The sequence below is a fragment of the Papio anubis genome, chromosome 7 (genome assembly GCF_008728515.1).
Source record: "Papio anubis isolate 15944 chromosome 7, Panubis1.0, whole genome shotgun sequence".
In the NCBI taxonomy this organism is placed as follows: domain Eukaryota; kingdom Metazoa; phylum Chordata; class Mammalia; order Primates; family Cercopithecidae; genus Papio; species Papio anubis.
The window spans coordinates 124,474,578-124,496,667 of record NC_044982.1 but is presented as its reverse complement, the minus strand read 5'-3'; the positions used below and the strand labels follow the sequence as shown (position 1 = coordinate 124,496,667).

Sequence of the window (22,090 nt, the reverse complement as noted above, 5' to 3'; positions counted from 1 at the left end):
GATTGAGGAGCCCCCTGTCTGACTGAGATAGGGTTTCCCTACACCCCTTGGGATACAGGCTCAAAGTTAAGTTAAATTAGGTGTCAAGAAAATAAAGAACCACCAGGTTTCTTGTACACCTCATAAAATAACCCACTATTGTGATCTGGTGTGCAGGTCAGGAATGTCTGGAGCTCCCCCACCATATGGAACTCATCTGTCTGCTTCTGGGGCCCTTCTAGAGAGCATCTTCACAATGAGAAGGGATTGCTAAGGAGAGGACTTCCTGGTGCCCAGGTAGTCTCATGAGAAAGACATCTTAAATAGCAGAACAGATGCATATGAGACCAGAAAAAGCTGTGATCAGCTCCTGGGGAAGGGGAAGGGGCTGGGTGAGTGGGATGCCTCAGTCATGTGTGGAGGGTGGGGTCAGAGAGAGGAGTCCCAGGTGAGGATGCAGAAGATAACTACATCACCGGACCCTCAGACATCCTCAGCAACCCCACCTTGGGGGATGATGGGAGAGTCATCCTGGGCAGAATCACTAGGGCCCTCTTGCAACCTAATGAAACATTCGGCCTCTTGCCAGTGGCCACAGGACTTGCGTGGGAGACCAAGGTCAACCAGCCCCATGCCCACCTTTAGGTCTGGACTGAGTTGGGGGAGGAGGTAGCAGAATGCAGAGCTCCTGCCCCTGGCAGCTATGCTCGGTGTCTGGTGGTGGCTGCAAAGGTCTTCCTGGCCTGACTACTCCCAGCTCTACTGCCAGTGGCTCTAGCCTTTCTGATTGCTGTTTGTTTCCAAGGCTAGTTTTCTGGGCTTCGTATCAGTTCTTTGAGATAGCTGTCATTATCTTCCTTTCCTGCTTCAATTATCCAGAGTCAGTTTCTCCTCTTTCTGTCCAAGAACTCCGAAGAGTCAGAGCTGTTAGAGAATACGAGATAGTGCTATCTGGGTTGAACTGGGTGGTCCCCAAACCGTGTGTTCAGTGAAGGAAAGAGTGAAAGAAGAAAGTGCAACCAGATTATAACTGCCCTGAGGGCAGGGCCCCAGTGTGACCTGCTCACAGATGGACCTGGGAGAAGGGATGTGTTGTATGGGGAAATTGGGAACATCTGAAATATAAATGGCACCACATTTAAAGACCCCCATGGTTGCCCACTTGTTGTGGGGTAGGGGAAGGAGGTGTCACTCTGGTGGGCTTGTTTTCTGCTCCTAAGAGTGTCTTCTGTTTGGAACAGAGAAAAGAGATTGTGCCACAGAAAAACAATTGACTCAGCCGGGTATGTTGGGAGGTCGAGGTGGGCGGATCACAAGGTCAGGAGATCGAGACCATCCTGGCCAACATGGTGAAACCCCATCTCTACTAAAAATACAAAAATTAGCTGGGTGTGGTGGCATGTGCCTGTAATCCCAGCTACTCGGGAGGCTGAGGCAGGAGAATCGCTTGAACCAAGGAGGCAGAGGTTGTGGTGAGCTGAGATCGCGCCACTGCACTCCATCACTCCAGCCTGGCAACAGAGCGAGACTCCATCTCAAAAAAAATAAAAAAAAAAAAAAAATGACTCCTCAAGGTCAGGGAGGGTAGCACCACCATTCCTGGCTAATTTTTGTAGAGACAGGGTTTCACCATGTTGGCCAGGCTGGTCTTGAACTCCTGACCTCAAGCCTCTGGAGTCCCTCCTGGACAGGGACTACAGGTGCACCACTGTGCCTGGCAAATTTTTGTTTTTTGGTAGAGGGCTTCATGATGTTGCCCAGTCTGGTCTCGAACTCCTGGGCTCAAGCAATCCACCTGCCTTGGCCTCCCAATATGCTGGGCTTACAGGCATGAGCCACCGTATCTGACCATCTTTTTTTTTTTTTTTTTTTTTTGAGACAGAGTCTCTCTCTGTTGCCCAGGCTGGAGTGCAGTGGCGCCATCTCAGCTCACTGCAAGCTCCGCCTCCCGGGTTCACACCACTCTCCTGCCTCAGCCTGCAGGGTAGCTGGGACTAAGTCACCCACCACCATGCCTGGCTAATTTTTTTGTATTTTTAGTAGAGACAGGGTTTCACGTGTTATCCACGATGGTCTCGATCTCTGACCTCGTGATCCGCCCACCTCGGCCTCCCAAAGTGCTGGGATTACAGGCGTGAGCCACTGCGCCCGGCCCTGACCATCTTTTTTATGAATCTGACACCTGTAGCTGCCAATGTGTGCCTCCACCATAACCCGTGTTTACCACCCAGAATTTATACCTTTTTGCTCACAAGCAGAGAATCTTAGTTTTAACTAACCTATGAGGATCCCTGTTTCTATCAGGCTTTTTGAAAAACTGAAGTTAGTTTGTTGATGATCAGGTTCAAGCTGGGGAGATCAGCAAGGCTCAAACAGAAATTTCAACCAAGGCTCCTAGCAAATGCAGCAACATATAGCAGGCCTGTTTGTTTCCCACCACGTGAATTCTCTAGTATGTCCTTGTCTGACTATTGGGTGATAGTAACTCACCTTCACCAAAGGACAATGTCATTTCTTTTATTTTTGAGACAGAGTTTCGCTCTTGTTGCCCAGGCTGGAGTGCAATGGCACAATCTTGGCTCACTGCAACCTCCGCCTCCTGGGTTCAAGAGATTCTCCTGCCTCAGCCTCCTGAGTAGCTGAGATTACAGGCATGCACCTCCATGCCTGGCTAATTTTTTTTTTTTTTTTTTTTGAGACGGAGTCTCGCTCTGTCACCCAGGCTGGAGTGCAGTGGCCGGATCTCAGCTCACTGCAAGCTCCGCCTCCCGGGTTCACGCCATTCTCCTGCCTCAGCCTCCCGAGTAGCTGGGACTACAGGCGCCCGCCACCGCGCCCGGCTAGTTTTTTGTATTTTTTTTTTTAGTAGAGACGGGGTTTCACCATGTTAGCCAGGATGGTCTCGATCTCCTGACCTCGTGATCCGCCCGTCTCGGCCTCCCAAAGTGCTGGGATTACAGGCTTGAGCCACCGCGCCCGGCCTAATTTTCTATTTTTAGTAGAGACGGGTTTCTCCATGTTAGGCTGGTCTCAAACTCCCGATCTCAGGTGATCCATCCTCCTCAGCTTTCCAAAGTGCTGGGATTACAGGCGTGAGCCACCATGCCCAGTGACAATGTCATTTTATTGCTAGTCACCAACATCAGATAACTCAGCTTTTCAAATGACCAGTGATACTAAGACCACCCCACAGAAGGGTGTGATTTCAGCCACTGTGGCCTAAGCAAATGCCTATGTGCACGTGCACAAGTAAGACGGAGAGAGAGGAGGCAAGAGGCACACTTTTTACACAATTCTCTAGTTTATTTGTCCAAAATAAATACAACCTGAGAACATCCATTTCAATGTCCCCAAACACTATTTATCCCCTGAAAAAGCAGCTTAAAATATGGGTGCACATTTTGCAGCTTATGTTCTTCAGTTAGGCTCTGAAGGGTGTTTGTTCTGGGCTGGGCTAGGCTGGGCCTAGCCGTGGAGACATACCTAAGTTCCGTTCTCTGTTTGGAGGCTGTACCCAGCCTGAGTCCCCCCCAGGTCCCCTCCGAAAGCCCTGACGCTGCTTCCAGAGCACCTGTCTTCATTGCCGCTCCCTTCTGCAGCCCGAAAGGAGGGATGTTCAGGACTCTGCAGCTCTGTGTCCAGCCCTTGCAGGGAGCTTTGTCCTCTAACACTCTAACACCAGCTACCACACAGGCTCTTTCTCAACTGGCACAGAAAGGGTTACTTCGGACCCTGAAGCAACTCACCCAGGGCAAACTGAAGCACAGCTGGTACATGGGTTTAAAGCACTCTCCCTTTAACCCTGCCAGGAGGCTGAGAGCCCCTAAAAAATACAGAAGGGGACACTGCCCGCCTCCTCCAGTTATTCCCTGGGGCCCTGGCCCACTAGGGAGCAGGAGGACAGGGAGGCCACCCTTTGTCTTCTCTTTGCAGGTGAGGCTCAGAGGTTTGGGTCCACGTTCTCCTGGTCTGAGGCTGCCTCATCATCATCTGGGGACTCCTGGATCAGAGCCAGAGAAGCCCAGTCATGGGCTTGTGCTGTTCCCCAGGGCCATAACCTGGGGGCCAGCATCTCTTTCCTCTTGCCCTCACCCCCAAAGGAGCCAGTAGAGGGCTCTCCTGCCCCCACCCCAGGTCCCACTGGGCCCTCCCTCTGTCCTAGCTCCCACCCCACCTATGGCCACAGCCCACCATTAGATGACTCCCTCTCACCAGACTGAGGCCCCTGCCCCGCTGCAGGGTGGCATAGAAGTGCAGCACTCGGGGGTCACAGCGAACCGCCACAGGGTCAAAGTCCAGCACACGTAGGCCCTGCAGGCTACGGGCCCGGGAAAGGGCCACGTAGGCCTGGCCATTGGCAAACACACGGCCCAGAGAAATCTCCACACAATCCAGGGTCATGCCCTGGGGGATGCAGGGACAGAGAGGGAGCCAGCTCAGTCTGAAGTCCCTTGCCCTGAAGGGCCTGACTCTTTACCAGCCCTGCTACTGCCCCTGGATCTCCTTGTCCAGTCCAGAGAGTCTGTAGACAGAGGGAGAGCATGACAGCAGGTGGCGGTCTGAGTAGGAGGGGAACTGGGGGACACAGATCCAGGTAAGAGTTGAGGGATGGAGTGAAAGAAAATAACTCAGGCTCTGGGTCAGACAGGCGTGGAGCTGAATCCAGGCTGCCACTCACTAACTGTGTGACATGGGACATGTTCCTTAACCTCTCTGAGTTCTGGTTTTTTCTGTGCAAAACAGTATTGATTATTCATTATATCTATACTTTACACAATGGTTGTATACAATTTATACAATTTAACGTATCTAGTAGTGGCTTAGAAAATGGTGGGGGAAAAAAAAAAAGGGCCGGGTGCAATTGCTCACGCCTGTAATCCCAGCACTTTGGGAGGCCGAGGCGGGCGGATCACAAGGTCAGGAGATCGAGACCATCCTGGCTAACAAGGTGAAACCTCATCTTTACTAAAAATACAAAAATTAGTCAGGCATGGTGGTACGTGCCTGTAGTCCCAGATACTCAGGAAGCTGAGGCAGGAGAATCGCTTGAACTCGGGAGGCGGAGGTTGCAGTGAGCCAAGATCACGCCACTGCACTCCAACCTGGGCAACAGAGCAAGACTCCGTCTCAAAAAAAAAAAAAAAAAGACACATAGACCCCAACATGCCTGACCTCCCTCTGCCTGCCCTGTCCCCACCCCCCACACCGGTGCTCACTTGGCTCTTGTGGATGGACATCGCCCAGGCCAGCTGGAGGGGCAGCTGCTGCCGGCTGAGGAGCTGGTTCCTGGTGGCCTGCACGGTCCAGCGGTCAGCGCGGATGACCTCAGTGACTCCACACAGGAACCGCACCTGGGGTAGCCCTAAGGAGGGCATGAAGCAGTCTAACTTTAGCTCTGCTTCAGGGCTCTGAGGTGAGGAGCAGGGGGGCCTTTGGAGCTTTCCTTCCTAGTCTTTTTCTGCCCCCCCCCTTCTGGGGGCCATGCTGCAAACCCTGTAGTAGGACTGCCACCTGCTCCCAACACTTACCTCTCCCTTCTGCCTCGAACCCGACTACCACCCCTCGGGCGCCATTCACCAGGCCCCGAGACACCGATAAGTTTTTCACCAGCATCACCTGCAAGGGAGGGAGAGGAATGAACAGCAGCCCCCCTACCCATGCCTGGTCTTAGCTTAGCCATTGCTGTTCTCAGAGGCTGAGGGCAGGGAGTTGTCATGGGGACACTGAATCCCAATCCTTAGCTCTGCCACTGGCTGCCTGTGACCCCTGTGGCAAGTTGCCTTATTTTCCTCAGTCCCAGTTTTCCTTTATGTCAAAGAGAAATAATATTTGCTCCATTTGCCCCAGAAGGAGGTGGTAAGGGATCAGTAAGGCAACCTCTATTACAGGGCTTTGAAAATATCGGCTCTGTTATAGGTACATGTGTGGACCACAAATCTTGAGGGATGGCCTCTAGGTCCTGCCACCCCTCTCAGATACACTGTGCCTGTATTTTCCCCTTGGGTGCCCTAAGGAAAATCTTCTGCCCACCCCTAACATCGGGGGAGGAATCAGGACTCTCTCCTATTTATAAAGTATACTACAGAAGACAGCTGTGTGGGGTAGGTATTTCATTCCCCAGTTTTAGGGATGAGGGGACAGAGCTTTAGGGGAAAGAAACTTGCCCAAAACAACACTGCTTGGAGGACCTCCTGGTGTAGGTAGAGAAAAACAGTAGAAAGCTGAAGATGGGAAGGTGGGTGGGAACAGGAGGCAGGGAGGTTTTCAGTGTGGTCAAAGCTGGACCCACACTGGCTGTAGAGTGGCCTGGGCAGAGGGGTAGGGATCAGCAAGTCCCATGAGGGACAGCCGAAGCTCCCAGGGGCTACGTCCTGCTTCCCACTCACCTGGGCCCCCAGCTTTAGTTGAAGGAGCTGGCTAACGGGACACTGGGCATCCAGGATACTGGCCAGCTCAGGGTTGCTGTCCATAGCCTCAAATCTGTGTACCTTACCTGGAGAAAAAGAGTTGCGCAAGCAGATCACAAATCACTGACTTGTGACTCAGTATCCCAAAAAAGACTTTTTTTTTTTTTTTTTTAAATTTTATTTTATTTTTTGAGATGGAGTTTCGCTCTGTCGCCCAGGCTGGAGTATAATCGTGCGATCTTGGCCTACTGCAACCTCTGCCTCCTGGGTTCGAGCAATTCTCCTGCCTCAGCCTCCTGAGTAGCTGGGATTACAGGCGCCCACTAACACACCTAGCTAATGTTTTTGTATTTTTAGTAGAGACGGGGTTTTTCCATGTTGGGCAGGCTGGTCTTGAACACCTGACTTCAGGTCATCTGCCTGCCTTGGCTTCCCAAAGTGCTGGGATTACAGGCGTGAGCCACTGTGCCCAGCCTCCAGAAAAAAACTGTTAGACCAGAGCATAGGGGTAAGGAGTAGAGGCAGCGCAGGCCTGGGGGGCTGTGGAATTTAGTTCATCATACCTCTCAAAGTCACAGTTGCATTTGCAAATATAAGGATCTTTATGACTACAGAGGTTGGGGGCCTAGGACCCAGAGGCCCAGGTTGCCTGGGGGCCACATCTGCTTATAACCCTTCCCAGCTGGTCTTGCCCAGCCCAGGCTCCCTGCTCACCTGGCAGCTCCTGAAGCCGCCTCTCGTTGGTGAGGGCCACGTCATCCTGGTGGGTGCAGAGCCTCGTGGCCACAATCCCATCTCTCCCTACCTTGTGGGAAGCTGTGGCCTGGAGCTGGCGGGTCACCTCATCTGAACACCTGTGGGGGCTGGACTGTCAGGGCAGAGCCCACCTGTGCAGCAGGGAAGGTGGGAACATGGGCAGGATGGCTCAAGCAGCAGGCCATGGGTCAGGCCTTGGGACTGGAAGAGGGCACCAGGGAATAGTTGCTGCCCCCTCAAGCTGGCCAACCTGTCCCTTCCAAACTTGGACGCCAAACATGGGGAATAAGCAGGGGCAGGGTACTGAGCTTTGATCACAGGTAGGCACCCTTCCCTGTGCTGCCCCAGGTCAGAGCTGGCCACCATCCCACCCTATAATGCTCCTGAGGAAGTTGGCTATGATGAGTGAGCACAGGCAGGAGATTTGCAGGACCCAGACTGGCCTCCAGGGTACAATCTTCTGTCTACTTGCCTGCTACCTTGGGTGAAAAATCTAGCTTATGTTTCTTTCTTCTTTTTTTTTTTTGAGACGAGTCTCGCTCTGTCACCAGACTGCAGTGCAGTGGCGTGATCTCAGCTCACTGCAACCTCCACCTCCTGGGTTTAAGTGATTCTCCTGCCTCAGCCTCCCAAGTAGCTGGGGCTACAGGCGCGTGCCACCACACCCAGCTAATTTTTGTATTTTTAGTAGATACTGGGGTTCACCAGGTTGGCCAGGTTGGTCTCAAACTCCTGACCTCGTGATCTACCTGCCTCAGCCTCCCAAAGTGCTAGGATTACAGGTGTGAGCCACTGCGCCCACCCCCGACACCTACTTAATGCCAGGCCTTGTGCTAGGTGATGGAGACCCAACCCTGAGGGAGGCTGGGTCCCGGCATTCACAGAGTGACCATCTCCTATGGGGCCATGAAGGTCTTGACTACAATCCATCCTGAGTTGCCCAGTGCCATGCCCAAGGCTGCTCTTCCTGCATGGAGTGCTTGCTCCTCAGGGTAACCATTCTCCCCTTTCCCTGGGTCCCTCCCTGTGTTCCACTGTGGCCCATGCCTGGATCCTCATCCCATAGCCCCTTCCCCATCCAGCAGAGCTCACCTGCCCAGCCTCACGGCCTGCAGTAGAGAGATGAAGGTCTGATCTGCCTGCCTCCACACCTTGGTCAGCTCCAGGGTCACTGGCACACACCTCTTCCAGCTCTTGGCCTGATGGGAGCAGGGTGGGGGTGGGTCAAGGAGCAGAGCAGACCCCTAAGGAGAGCAGAGCTAGGAGGTAAGTAGTACCTGGAAGCAGAACCGTGGGGGCTGGAAGCCCTTGGTCACAGGTGGCAGCTGCAGAAAGTCCCCACAGATGATGAGCTGGATCCCTCCAAATGGCTTGTTCTGCTGCCGGACGGCTCTGGAGAGGAGCATGGGGTGCTTTAGGGGCACACAGAAGACCACCAGGTCCCAGTTTTCACCTGCTGCCCTCTGAACATACTGACCTGGCCACGGCCTCCAGTTTGTCAAACAGGTCTGCCTCCACCATTGAGATCTCGTCAATGACCAACCGCTGGCAGTTCAGCCAGCCCTGCCGCACGCCTGGCCTTTGGGCCAGGGCCACACACTGGGCTAGAGGAGCCTGGCCTGAGCCGATGCCTGTGAGTGACACTATTTAGCCTGGGCTAATACCCAAACCCTCTCTCTCTCTCTCTTTTTTTTTTTGCGAGAAGGTCTCTCTCTGTTGCCCAGGCTGAAGTGCAGTGGCACGATCTTGGCTCACTATAACGTTGGCCTCATGGGCCCAAGCAATCCTCCCACCTCAACCTCCATAGCAGCTGGGGCTACAGGCACACACCACCATGCTCAGCTAATTTTTTTTTTTTTGAGACAGAGTGTAACTCTGTCACCCAGGCTCGAGTGCAGTGGCACGATCTTGGCTCACTGCAAGCTCTGCCTCCTGCGTTCATGCTGTTCTCTTGCCTCAGCCTCCAGAGTAGCTGGGACTACAGGCACTTGCCACCATGCCTGGCTAATTTTTTTGTATTTTTAGTAGAGATGGGGTTTCACCATGTTAACCAGGATGGTCTCGATCTCCTGACCTTGTGATCCACCCGCCTCGGCCTCCCAAAGTGCTGGGATTACAGGCATGAGCCACTGTGCCCGGCCCCGGCCGCTAATTTTTAAATTTTGTGGAGACGGGGTCTCACTCTGTTGGCCAGGCTGGTCTCAAACTCCTGGGCTCAAGTGATCCTCCCACCTTGGCCTCTTGAAGTTCTGGGATTACAGGCATGAGCCACCATGCCCAGCCCCCAAAACCCCCTCTTAATGCAGACTTCCCCTCTCTCCCTTCCCAGAAGCTGGGCTTGCTCTTAGCTCAAGCCCTAGGGGTTCCCACTTACCTGCAAAGGCATGGAGGGTGGTGCCCCCGATGTGGCAGGCTGCTACCCCAGTGCTGGCTGTGGCCACAGTGCCTGTGGGGGGCAGTGAGCCCAGGATTCGCTTCAGCAGATATGACTTCCCTGTTCCTGGACAGGGCAAAGTTGGACAGGTCTCCCTGCTCCTCTATCCCACCCCACCACTGTCCCCCTACCTCCTCTCTGCCCCCACTACCTGCACTCCCAGTGAAGAAGATGCTCTGGCCTTTCAGGACGGCCCTCAGCACAGCAGCTTGTTCTTCAGAAAGCTGTGGCTTGGTGGAGGGCAAGCTCAGCCTCTTCACAGGCAGGGGCCACCTTGGGGCTTCCTAGGGGAATAGAGCTATCTCAGAACATCCTCCCACCCACTAGCCATTGCCCCCACCCTTCTTGGCCCACGTTCAGGGCTGGGCCTGGTAACCCTTTGTCCTCTGCTGCCTTCATTCCTTGGAGCTCTTGGGTTCACCTGGAAAGCTTGCCAGCAACTATTGGAGTCTCTATCTCTCCTTGTGCCCTGAAGACCCCCATTGTCTAGTCCTGGACAGACCACCCCAGTGGGGTCCAGACCCTCCCTCAGCTCCTTCCTCTGGGTTCCCTAATCCTTCTCATCCTATCACTTAAGTTTCTCTTCCTATCACAAACCTGTTTCTCACATCAAAATACCCAAGCAAAATCTGCCTAGCCAGGGCCCCTTCTTGTCCTATCTCTGTCCTCTTGCCAGCTTAGTGTCAAACCCTGGTGGTCTATGATTCACCTGCCCCAGCCCACAAAAATTGTCAAACCCACCAGACTTTGCTCCCCTCATCTGCTTCAACTGTTGGCTGCCCAGGACACGAATGACCACTTCATTGTCTCCATAAGCTCCTCTCCTCTGGGCCAAGGACCCTCTCCCAGCATTCCTTCTGGAGTCTCCTTTCCAAGCCTTCTCTGTTTTTTTTCCTCTCTCTCTCCTTTTTTTTTTTTTTTTTTGAGACGGAGTCTCGCTCTGTCGCCCAGGTCGGAGTGCAATGGCCGGATCTCAGCTCACTGCAAGCTCCGCCTCCCGGATTTAGGCCATTCTCCTGCCTCAGCCTCCCGAATAGCTGGGACTACAGGGGCCCGCCACCTCGCCCAGCTAGTTTTTTGTATTTTTTTAGTAGAGACGGGGTTTCACCGTGTTAGCCAGTATGGTCTCGATCTCCTGACCTCGTGATCCGCCCATCTCGGCCTCCCAAAGTGCTGGGATTACAGGCTTGAGCCACCGTGCCCGCCTTGTTTTTTTGTTTTTGTTTTTGTTTTGTTTTGTTTTGTTTTTGAGGAAGAGTCTTGCTCTGTCGCCCAGGCTGGAGTGCAGTGGCGCGATCTAGGCTCATTGCAATCTCTGCCTCCCAGGTTCAAGCTATTCTCCTGCCTCAGCCTCCCAAGTAGCTGAGATTACAGGCGCCCGCCACCACGCCTGGCTAAATTTTGTATTTTTAGTAGAGACGATGTTTCACTATGTTGGCCAGGCTGGCCTCAGAACTCCTAACCTTTGGTGATCCGCCCACTTTAGCCTCCCAAAGTGCTGGGATTACAGGCGTGAGCCACCACGCCTGGCCTCTGCTTTCTCTTCTTTTTTTTTTTTTTTTTTTTTTGAGACGGAGTCTCACTCTGTCGCCCAGGCTGGAGTGCAGTGGCCGGATAGGCCGGATAGGCAGGATGGTCTCGATCTCCTGGCCTTGTGATCCGCCCGTCTCGGCCTCCCAAAGTGCTGGGATTACAGGCTGGAGCCACCAAGCCCGGCCTGCTTTCTCTTCTAATGTAGGCAGGTCCCATTTCCTGTTTTGACTTACACCATCTCGGGTTACACTATAACGACCACAGGCACAATTCCCACACCACTGTCATACTCAGATGTCAGATGCGTATCTGAGATAACCAGCAGCGCCCTCAAATACCCACACAGGTTTTCCCCCAAACTTGGGTCTCTAGGTCTCTTCTATCTTAAAAGAATGGCACATCCACTCCTAAGGGTGTCCCCTCTTTCCCGTCCTCACTGTGCTAGGCTCGGTCCCAGTCTGGGGCTCCGCAGGCCGCTTCACCAGCGTAGTGTCCGGAACCCGGGTGGCCGCCCCGAGCCGCCGCTCCTCGGGCTGCACAGGGCTGATGGTGACGAAGTCGTGGGGCCTTGGGCCCAGCAGCTGCGCTCTGGCGGAGGCCGGCCCGGGACCCGGGGCCGCAGCCAGCTTGAGGCGCAATGTGCGCAGGAAGCGGCGCAGGCGGTCTGGGGGGCAGTCTGAGAGCAGCAGCTGCACTGCGCCGGCCCCAGGGATGCCGTGGGCCGGGAGCCGCAGGGTGCTGCGCCCGGCCCCGGCGAAACGCGTGAAGAGGCGCGCGGCGCGCAGAGGGAAGCAGCGCGGCCGCCCCGCGGGCCCTGGCGCTTGTAGTCGCAGCATCAACTCGCGGCGCTCGTTGCGACCCAGGCTCAGCTCCGCGGTGCGCAGGGACTGGCGCCTTCGCGGCTGCCCGCCCGGGCTCAGCTCCTCCACAGCCACGCGGCACCGCAGCTCCGAGTCCTCGTATTCCCCTGCCGCCGTCTCCATGCCCGACAGCATCGCCACCGCCTCTGCAGGTCTGCGAAGACACCGGAGCACAGTGGTCCTGAGGATTCAGGGGACGTAATGGATGCTATAGGGAACGTAATGGATGCTATAAAGGACGCAACAGGGAGCAAGGTCAAGGCCACACAGGATCACGAAGACTGTCACTGGTAACACGAGGAGGTCACAGAGACGGAGAAAGGGCTTTGGGCTAACCGAAAATCCACTCTTAGAATGTACGCTGGGCCAGGCGCTGTGGCTCACGCATGTAATCCCAGCACTTTGGGACGCTAAAGTGGGCGGATCACCTGAGGTTAGGAGCTCTGAGACCAGCTTGGCCAACACGGTGAAACCTCGTCTCTACTAAAAATACAAAAATTAGCCGGGCCGGCTGGGCGCGGTGGCTCACGCCTGTAATCCCAGCACTTTGGGAGGCCGAGGCGGGCGGATCACAAGGTCAGGAGATCGAGACCACAGTGAAACCCCGTCTCTACTAAAAATACAAAAAATTAGCCGGGCGCGGTGGTGGGCGCCTGTAGTCCCAGCTACTCAGGAGGCTGAGGCAGGAGAATGGCGTGAACCCGGGAGGCGGAGCTTGCAGTGAGCCAAGATCGCGCCACTGCACTCCAGCCTGGGCGACAGCACGAGACTCCGTCTCAAAAAAAAAAAAAAAAAAAAAAAATTAGCCGGGTGTGGTGGCGGGCGCTTGTAATTCCAGCACTTTGGGAGGCTGAGGAAGATAGCTTGAGCCCAGAAGCTGGAGACCATCCTGGGCAACATAGTGATACCCTCTAATTAAAAAACATACATACATATAAAGACATATATATGCATACATTATACATACGTGTGTGTGTGTATATATATATACACACACACGCACCCTGCTACACAATTTCTATTTCCATATATACAATATATATATACACACAATTTCTATATAGATATACGCACACAACAATATATACAATTTGTATATACACACACACACGCACCTGCTATACAACAATTTCCAGAGCGGGGGATGAGCACCCAGGATTAGGGAGCCTCAGGTGTCCTGCAAGGACCTCACTAGAAGGGGGTCCCTGCGCAGAAAGAATCCTTCCCTGAGACCCAGGGCCAGCACAGGAATCCTCAGAGTCCTCTCCCCAGGAAGCAGCAGAATCGCCCGTGGGGAGATGCAAAGAGGGTTGCCGTGTAATAAGCGCCTTCTGCCTTGCAGGTAACATTCACTGGCTTATATGCAGCGGGCAGGTCTCACTATTCCCCGTGTACAGACGTGGAAACAGGCTGGGAGAGGGAAACTCACTTGCCCTTCATAAGCCACAGCGGCTGGTAGTCAAAGTCAGAGTGCCCTCACGCTTCCCACCAGCAAGGTGGAGACGAGGTGGAAAATACTCGGCTAGGGAAATCGCAGGGGACCCTGGGACCGTGGAATCCATGCTCCCTCCGCCTGACCCACTTGTCTGCACCCTCCCGGCGGGAACCCCTAGATGAATCAGGCTCTTTGCTCCCCACCTCTGGGTTCGGGCAGACACTCACTTGCGCCGACACTCATATGAACAAGCAGATCTATGGCGAAGCTCCGAAACTAGAAATTTTTCAAAAGCTAGAGGCAGAAAATCACCCAATCACCGACTGGATCTTTAAATTCTCCAGCCAATCAGAGGTAGAGGCGTAACAATGGGTGTGTCTGCGTTTCTACTCCCGGAGCTTGGGCTGTACCAATCGCCTGCCAGAGGAAGGAGGTTTATGGTAGTGGCCGAGCGACCAAATCCAGCTGACTGCTGGGTGTGGTGCGAGGAGGCCGCGGCGGCGGCAGCCACTGGGCCGCGCGTGGTGTCGCGTTTGAAAACCCTAAGCGACTCCGAAGAATTATTTTCAGAACCATCCTTCCAGCACACTCCCTTTCCCCTCTAGCCCGCACACAGAGGCTAGGCTTGGCCTTGGGAAGGACCTGCCTGTGGTCCCTCACACCCCTGTTTACACTCACAGTACCATTGTTCAGTTCTGGGCAGAACACCCCAAGGCCTGCCCAGTCCCTCCGCCGCCCCCAACTCTACATTCTTCTCTGCCTTTTTAAAGCGCATTTTACGCTTTGGCTTTCCCACCCAGCTGAAGCCCATGAGTGAGAAACTCTGAGACCTGTGCCACGTCCTAGAGGGTACAGCGGAAGCGAGTAGAGTCTCTGTCTTCAGGGAAATTTTATCCCTCTTCTTGCACAGGATGTTGAAAGAATTTACTTTTAATTATCTTTATTATGTCATTGAAGCTTGGAATTACATAGCTGGAAAGGATCTTACAGGTGAGTCTGGCTACCTCATTTTACAGATAATGATAGCTACCAAGGATTAAATTGCTCTCTCCTTTCCTTTTTCCTTTCTAGGGCTCATTCTGTCACCCAGGCTGTAGTGGAGTACAGTGGCGCAATCTCGGCTTACTGCAACCTCTGCCGTGGCGCGGTCGTGACTCACTGCCCTCTGCCTCCTGGGCTCTGGTGATCCTCCCGCCTCACCCCCCCAAGTAGCTGGAACTACAGACGCACACTCGGCTACTTTATATATATATATATATATATATATATTTTTTTTTTTTTTTTTTTTGTAGAGACGGGATGTCACCATGTTTCCCAGGCTGATCTCGAACTCCGGAGGTCAAACGATCCACCCACCTTGTCTTCCCAAAGTCCTAGGATTACAGGCATGAGCCACCGCACCCGGACTTCATATTTCAAATAAGGAAAAAGCAAGGCTCCCAGAGATTTTACTGAAGGTCACATAGCTGATATAGAGAGTAAAACCAAACATTGAACCCAGATTACCTGCTGGCTTAATCACTCCACGGGGCTTAGCTACTACATACCCTACACTGCTCCCAGGCTGTTAGCGGTACAGGGTGAAAGTAGCGGTACAGACTGAAAGTTGTCTAGGTTCTTGGCGTCTTGAACAAAGAATTGGACAAAATGCCCATCAAAGCAAAGAGAGAATGAAGCAACAAAATAACAAAAGCAGGGATTTTTTGAAAACGAAAGTTCCACCAGGCACGGTGGCTCACGCCTGTAATCCCAGCACTTTGAGAGGCCGAGATGGGGGGATCACCTGAGGTCAGCAGTTCCAGACCACCCTCACCAACATGGTGAAACCCTGTCTCTACTAAAAATACAAAAATTGCCGGGTGTCGTGGTGGGCACCTATAATCCCAGCTGCTTGGAAGGCTGAGGCATGAGAATCACTTGAACCCAGGAGGCAGAAGTTGCAGTGAGCCTTGATCGTGCCACGGCACTCCAGCCTGGGCGACAGAGCGAGAACTTGTCTCAAAACAAACAACAACAAAAAATCAAAAACGAAAGTGCATTCCACAGTGTGGGAGGGGACCTGAGATACAGAATTTTCTTGGGTTCAAATACCCGCTGGAAGTTTCCCATTGGCAACTTTATGCTTACTTCATGTAACTGAAGTGGTAGCCACAATGAGTCTGATTGGTTGCAGACAGCAACCATTCAGAGGCCAGAGTGAAGTCACAAAGTTGCAAACAAAGACTGGACCCACACTCAGTATGATTTGTTGCAGACAGCCAATCTCCCATCTGCCATGTAGGAAAGGTCAAAGGGAGTAGCCTTTGGTCCTTTTGTTACTCAGGCAAGGAAAGTTAGGGTTTTCCTTTTTTTTTTTTTTTTGAGAGATGGACTCTCACTCTGTGCTCTGTCACCCAGGCCAGAGTGTAGTGGCGGGATCTCGGCTCACTGCAACCTCTGCCTCCTAGGTTCAAGCGATTTTTCTGCCTCAACTTCCCAAGTAGCTGGGATTACAGGTGTGTGCCACCAGCCCATTTAGTTTTTGTATATTTAGTAGAGATGGGGTTTCACCATATTGGCCAGGCTGTTCTCTTGAACTCCTGACCTCGTGATCCACCTGCCTCGGCCTCCCAAAGTGCTGGAATTACAGGCGTGAGCCACCGTGTCCAGCCAGGGTATTTTTTTTCTTTTCTTTTCTTTTCTTTTTTTTTTTTTGAGATGGAGTCTCCATCTGTCACCAGGCTGGAGTGCAGTGGCGCTATCTTGGCTCACTGCAACCTCTGCCTCCCCCATTCAAGTGATTCTCCTGCCTCAGCCTCCCAAGTAGCTAGGACTACAGGTGCATGCCACCATACCCAACTAATTTTTGTATATTTAATAGAGACGGGGTTTCAACATGTTGGCCTGGATGGTCTCGATCTCTTGACCTCATGATCTGCCTGTCTAGGCCTCCCAAAGTGATGGGATTACAGGCGTGAGCCACTGTGCCCAGCCGGGTTTTCCTTTTAATTTAGTTCTAGGAAGTCGGCGTGAAACAGCCTTGGGTTCTCTGCCTTCAGACCCTATTCTTCTGCCTCAAGGTGACTGGCCTAGCTTCATGAAAGCTATAACCTGGACTAGAATGTCAGCTAATAACAGCCACTGCAATGCCTTTCCAGTGGATGCTACCCTAAGCAGGTTTCCATGTCTCAAGCCTCTGTTTTCTCAAAATGGGAGAAACATAAAAATATTCTAAAATTGATTGGTGATAGTTGCACAACCCCGTGACTATACTAAAAGCCATTGAATCAAATGCTTTGAATGCTTAGATTGTATGGTATGTGAATTATATCTCCATAAATCTTTTAGAGATCTTTTTTTTTTTTTGAGACAGGTTGTCACTCTGCCACCCAGGCTGGAGTACAGTGGCACAGTCACAGCTCATGGCAGCCTTGACCTTCCTGCTCAAGCGATCCTCCCATCTCAGCCTCCCAAGTAGTTGGAACTACAGGTGACTGCCACCATGCCTAGCAAATTTTTGTATATTTTATAGAGACTAGGGTCTCACCATGTTGCCCAGGCTAGTCTCAAACTCCTGGGCTCAAGAGATCTGCCAGCCTCAGCCTCCCAGAGTGCTGGGATTACAGGCGTGTGCCACCATACCTGGCTGGAAAGAAATCTTGGGAGATATTTTTCCTCTTCAGTGTTGTCTTGACATACATTGAATATCAGTGGCATGCGTCATTGTATATGAGTAAATGAGCAGGTTAAGAAAAATTTTTGGCTGGGTGTGGTGGCTCACGCCTGTAATCCCACCACTTTGGGAAGCTGAGGCAGGTGGATCACGAGGTCAGGAGTTCAAGACCATCCTGGCCAAGATGGTGAAACCCCATCTTTACTAAAAATACAAAAATTAGCTGGGTGTGGTGGCAGGTGCATGTAATCCCAGCTACTTGGGAGTCTGAGGCAGGAGAATCACTTGAACCCAGGAAACAGAGGTTGCAGTGAGCTGAGATTGCACCACTGCACTCCAGCCTGGGCAACAGCAAGACTCCATCTCAAAAAAAAAAGAGAGAAAAATTTTCAAGGTCATTATGGTAGGCAGAATAATGACCCCCTTTCCCAAAAATGTCCATGTTCAAATCCCCAGAATTTGTGAATATTATCTTTTTTTTTTTTTGAGACTGAGTCTGGCTCTGTCGCCCAGGCTGGAGTGCAGTGGCCGGATCTCAGCTCACTGCAAGCTCCGCCTCCCGGGTTTACGCCATTCTCCTGCCTCAGCCTCCTGAGTAGCTGGGACCACAGGCGCCCGCCACCTCGCCCGGCTAGTTTTTTTGTATTTTTTAGTAGAGACGGGGTTTCACCATGTTAGCCAGGATGGTCTCGATCTCCTGACCTTGTGATCCACCCATCTCAGCCTCCCAAAGTGCTGGGATTACAGGCTTGAGCCACCGCGCCCAGCTGTGAATATTATCTTATGTTGGCAAAAGGGACTTTGCAGGTATGATTAAGTTTTTTTTTTTTTTTTCTTTTTTTTTGAGATGGAGTTTCGCTCTTGTTGCCCAGGCTGGACTGCAATGGCACGATCTCGCAACCTCCACCTCCCGGGTTCAAGCGAATCTCCTGCCTCAACCTCCCTAGTAGCTGGGATTATAGTCATGTGCCACCACACCCGCCTAATTTTGTATTTTTAGTAGAGACGGGGTTTCTCCATGTTTGGTTAGGCTGGTCTTGAACTCCCTATCTCAGGTGATCCTCTCGCCTCGGCCTCCCAAAGTGCTGGGATTATAGGCATGAGCCACCACGTCCAGTCATGATTAAGTTTTTTGAGATGAAGACGTTATTCTGGATTATGTGAGTGGCCCAATGTAATCACAGGGGAAAGAAGGAAACAGGAATCAGAGAAGATATGACAAAGGAAGTAGACTTGAGAGAGGGAGACATGAAGATGTTACTGCTGGCTTTGAGGATGGAGGCAAGGGCCACAGACTAAAACAAGGAAGGCAGGAGGCCTCTAGAAGCTGGAAAGGGCAGGGAAATGGATTCTCTTCTGGAGTCTCCAGAAGGAAAACAGCTTTTGATTTTAGCACAGTAGGACACGTTTCAGACTCTTGGTTTCCAGAATGACAAGATAATAAATTTGTGTTGTTTGAAATCACTAAATGTATGATAATTTATTATAGCAGCCACAGCAATAAGAAACAAATACAGTCACATAAAGAGAAAATGAAAGAGCTAGGATTATGAACCCAGGTCTGTTTCTAAAGCCTGTGCTCTCTCTTTCCACTGCCCTCTGCTTACAATAGGCCTAGCGTACTTACACACAGGGGAAGCCAAATCTCTTACCCTGTTTCTGTGTGCAATACCCCAGACTGCTTCAAGGAAAGGCAACAGAATGTCCCAACATATTTTCTCTTAATATATTTTTTTTGCTTTGGCTTTCAAAGTTTTTTAAAAAAATTGTGGAAAAATATACATGATATTTATCATTTTAATTATTTTTAAGTGTATAATTCATGACATTAAGTACCTTCCAAATGTATAACCATCACCACAATTTGTTTATTAATTAATTAATTTAATTTATTTATTTTGAGACAGAGTCTTGCTCTGCTGTCCAGGCTGGAGTGCAATGGCACAATCTTGGCTCACTGCAACCTCTGCCTCCCGGGTTCAAGCGATTTTCCTGCCTCAGCTTCCTGAGCAGCTGGGACTACAGGCACCTGCCACCATGCCCAGCTAATTTTTGTATTTTTAGTAGAGACGGGGTTTCACTATACTGGCCAGGCTGGTCTCGAACTCCTGACCTCAGACGATCCACCTGCCTCGGCCTCCAAAAGTGCTGGGATTATAGGCATGAGCCACTGCACCTGGCCACAATTTATTTATTTTTTTCACTTCCCCCCACAATTTATTTTTGAGCGTTTTCATTATTTCACGTGGAAACTTCATCCAGTCCAGGTGTGGTGGCTCACACCTATAATCCCAGTATTTGGGGAGGCCAAGGTGGGTGGATTACTTGAGGTCAGGAGTTCAAGGCCAGCCTGACCAACAAAGTGAAACCCCATCTCTACTAAAAATACAAAAATCAGCCGGGCATGGTAGCAGGCGCCTATAATCCCAACTACTCGGGAGGCTGAGACAGGAGAATCGCTTGAACCCGGGAGATGGAGGTTGCAGTGAGCCGAGATCACGCCACTGCACTCCAGCCTAGGCAACAGAGCGAGACTCCATCTCAAAGAAAAGAAAAATGAAACTTCATCCATTAGGCAGTAATTCATCATTCCTACCTCCTCTCACACCTTAGTTCTCTCATTTTATCATGAAAATATCCAGGCCAGTCACAGTGGCTCAGGCCTGTAATCCCAGCACTTTGGGAGGCTAAGGCGGGCAGATTGTGAGGTCAAGAGATCGAGACCATCCTGGCCAACATGGTGAAACTTTGTCTCTACTAAAAATACAAAAATTAACTGGGTGTGGTGGTGCACGCCTGTAGTCCCAGCTACTCGAGAGGCTGAGACAGGAGAATCTCTTGAACCCAGGAAGTGGAGGTTGCAGTGAGTTGAGATCACACCACTGCCCTCAAGCCTGGTGACAGAGCGAGACTCTGTCTCAAAAAAAAAAAAAAAAAAAAAATCCAAGCATATACAGAAAGATCGAACGAATTGTACAGTGAACACTGATATATTCATCACCAATCTACAATATTTTGCGGTATTTGTTTTATCACATCCATACATCTATCCATCTCTTTGTTATATACTTCAAAGTTATAGAGATGAGTACATTTCACTTCTAACACTTTAGTATACATAGCATTAACCAGAATTTACATTTACCTTTTTAAAAAATTTTTTTGTTTATGCCCTGTGCGGTGGCTCACACCTGTAATCCCAGCACTTTGGGAGGCTGAGGCGGACAGATCACGAGGTCAGGAGTTCAAGACCAGCCTGGCCAATATGGTGAAATCCTGTCTGTACTATAAATACAAAAATTAGCTAGGCGTGGTGGCATGCGTCTGTAATCCCAGGTAGTTGGGAGGCTGAGGCAGAAGAATCGCTTGAATCCAGGAGGCGGAGGATGCAGTGAGCCGAGATCTCGCCACCACACTCCAGCTTGGGTGACAGAACCAAAGCACACTTCATCTCAAAAAAAAAAATTTTTTTTTTTTTGTTTGTTTGAGACAGTTTTGCTCTTGTTTTTTTTTTTTTTGGAGATGGAGTCTTGCTCTGTTGCCCAAGCTGGAGTGCAGTGGCACAATCTCGGCTCACTGCAAACTCCACCTCCCAGGTTCAAGCCATTCTCCTGCCTCAGTCTCCCGAGTAGCTGGGGCTACAGGCGCCTGCCACCATGCCCGGCTAATTTTTTGTATTTTTAGTAGAGACGGAGTTTCACTGTGTTAGCCAGGATGGTCTCGATCTCCTGACCTCGTGATCCACCTGCCTCGGCCTCCCAAAGTGCTGGGATTACAGGTGTGAGCCACCATGCCCAGCCCTTGTATTTTTAGTAGAAACCAGGTTTCACCCTGTTGGCTAGGCTGGTCTTGAACTCCTGACCTCAGGTGATCTTGCCACCTCGACCTCCCAAAGTGCTGAGATTACAGGCATGAGCCACCACGCTCAGCTTTTTTTTTTTTTTTTTTTTCTAAAATTAAAAAGGCCAGGTGTTGTAGCACACGCCTGTAATCCCATCACTTTGGGAGGTCAAGGCAGGAGGAGCACTTGAGCCCAGGAGTTCCTGACCAGCCTGGGCATCCAGGTGAGACCCCCATCTCTACCAAAAAAAAAAAAAAAAAATAGCTAGACGTGGTGGCACATGCCTATGGTCCCAGCTACTTGGGAGGCTGAGGCTAGAGGATGACTTGAACTGAGGCGGCCAATGCTGCAGTGAGCTGTGATCACACCATTGCACTCCAGCCTGGGCAACAGAGCAAGACTCTGTCTCATAAAAAAAAAATAATGAATTACATTTAAAAATCTTTTTAGAGACAGAGTCTCACTCTGTTCGCCAGGCTGGACTCAAATACTTGGGCTCAAGTGATCCTTTGGACTCAGCCTGTCTAGTAGCTGGTGCAACAGGTGCATGCCTGGCTATGTTTACTTTTTTTTTGAGACGGAGTCTTACCCTGTCACCCAGGCTGGAGTGCAATGGCACGATCTCGGCCCCCCGTGTTCAAACCATTCTCCTGCCTCAGCCTCCCAAGTTGCTGGGATTACAGGCGCCCACCACCACACCCAGCTAATTTTTGTATTTTTAGTAGAGAGGGGGTTTCACCATGTTGACCAGGCTGGTCTCGAACTCCTGACCTCATGATCCGCCCACCTCGGCCTCTCAAAGTGCTGGGATTACAGGCATGAGCCACCGCTCCTGGCCTTTTTTTTTTTTTTGAGACGGAGTCTTGCTCTGTCACCCAGGCTGGAGTGCAGTAGGTAATCTTGGCTCACTGCAGCCTTCACCTCCTAGGTTCAACTGATTCTCCTGCCTCAGCCTCTGGAGCAGCTAGGACTACAGGTGTGCACCCCCATGCCCAGCTAATTTTTGTGTTTTTAGTAGACACGGGGTTTACCATGTTGACAAGCTGGTCTTGAACTCCTGACATTAGGTGATCTGCCTGCCTCAGCCTTCCAAAGTACTGGGATTACAGGAGTGAGCCACTGTGCCAGCCTACTTTTTGTGTGTGTGTGTGACAGAATCTTGCTCTGTCACCCAAGCTGGAGTGCAGTGCTGC

The 22,090-nt window shown here is 51.4% G+C and overlaps 1 protein-coding gene and 1 long non-coding RNA gene across 3 annotated transcripts; one reads left to right on the top strand and one right to left on the bottom strand.

Annotated features, from left to right (window-relative positions):
• Positions 1 to 3,261: 3,261 nt before the first annotated feature.
• On the bottom strand, positions 3,262 to 13,710 carry PIF1 (PIF1 5'-to-3' DNA helicase). Of its 2 annotated transcripts, XM_021940644.2 has the most exons (13): positions 13,632 to 13,710; positions 11,547 to 12,123; positions 9,728 to 9,860; positions 9,517 to 9,642; positions 8,620 to 8,773; positions 8,420 to 8,534; positions 8,235 to 8,341; positions 7,101 to 7,240; positions 6,366 to 6,472; positions 5,508 to 5,595; positions 5,196 to 5,341; positions 4,192 to 4,383; positions 3,262 to 3,979 (listed from the first exon to the last, which is right to left on the bottom strand). In XM_021940644.2, the coding sequence occupies exons 2-13, from the start codon at positions 12,102 to 12,104 to the stop codon at positions 3,920 to 3,922; spliced, it is 1,926 nt and encodes a 641-aa protein (XP_021796336.2). In that variant the 5' UTR covers positions 12,105 to 12,123; positions 13,632 to 13,710; the 3' UTR covers positions 3,262 to 3,919. The 2 variants fall into 2 exon arrangements, 1 of the variants encoding a protein (XP_021796336.2); XR_001904403.3 differs by lacking the exons at positions 5,196 to 5,341; positions 13,632 to 13,710 and having other exon boundaries at positions 11,547 to 12,411.
• On the top strand, positions 13,417 to 14,906 carry LOC108586740. Its single transcript, XR_001904404.3, has 3 exons — positions 13,417 to 14,394; positions 14,476 to 14,586; positions 14,697 to 14,906. It is a non-coding gene; the product is annotated as an uncharacterized LOC108586740 (long non-coding RNA).
• Positions 14,907 to 22,090: the final 7,184 nt, after the last annotated feature.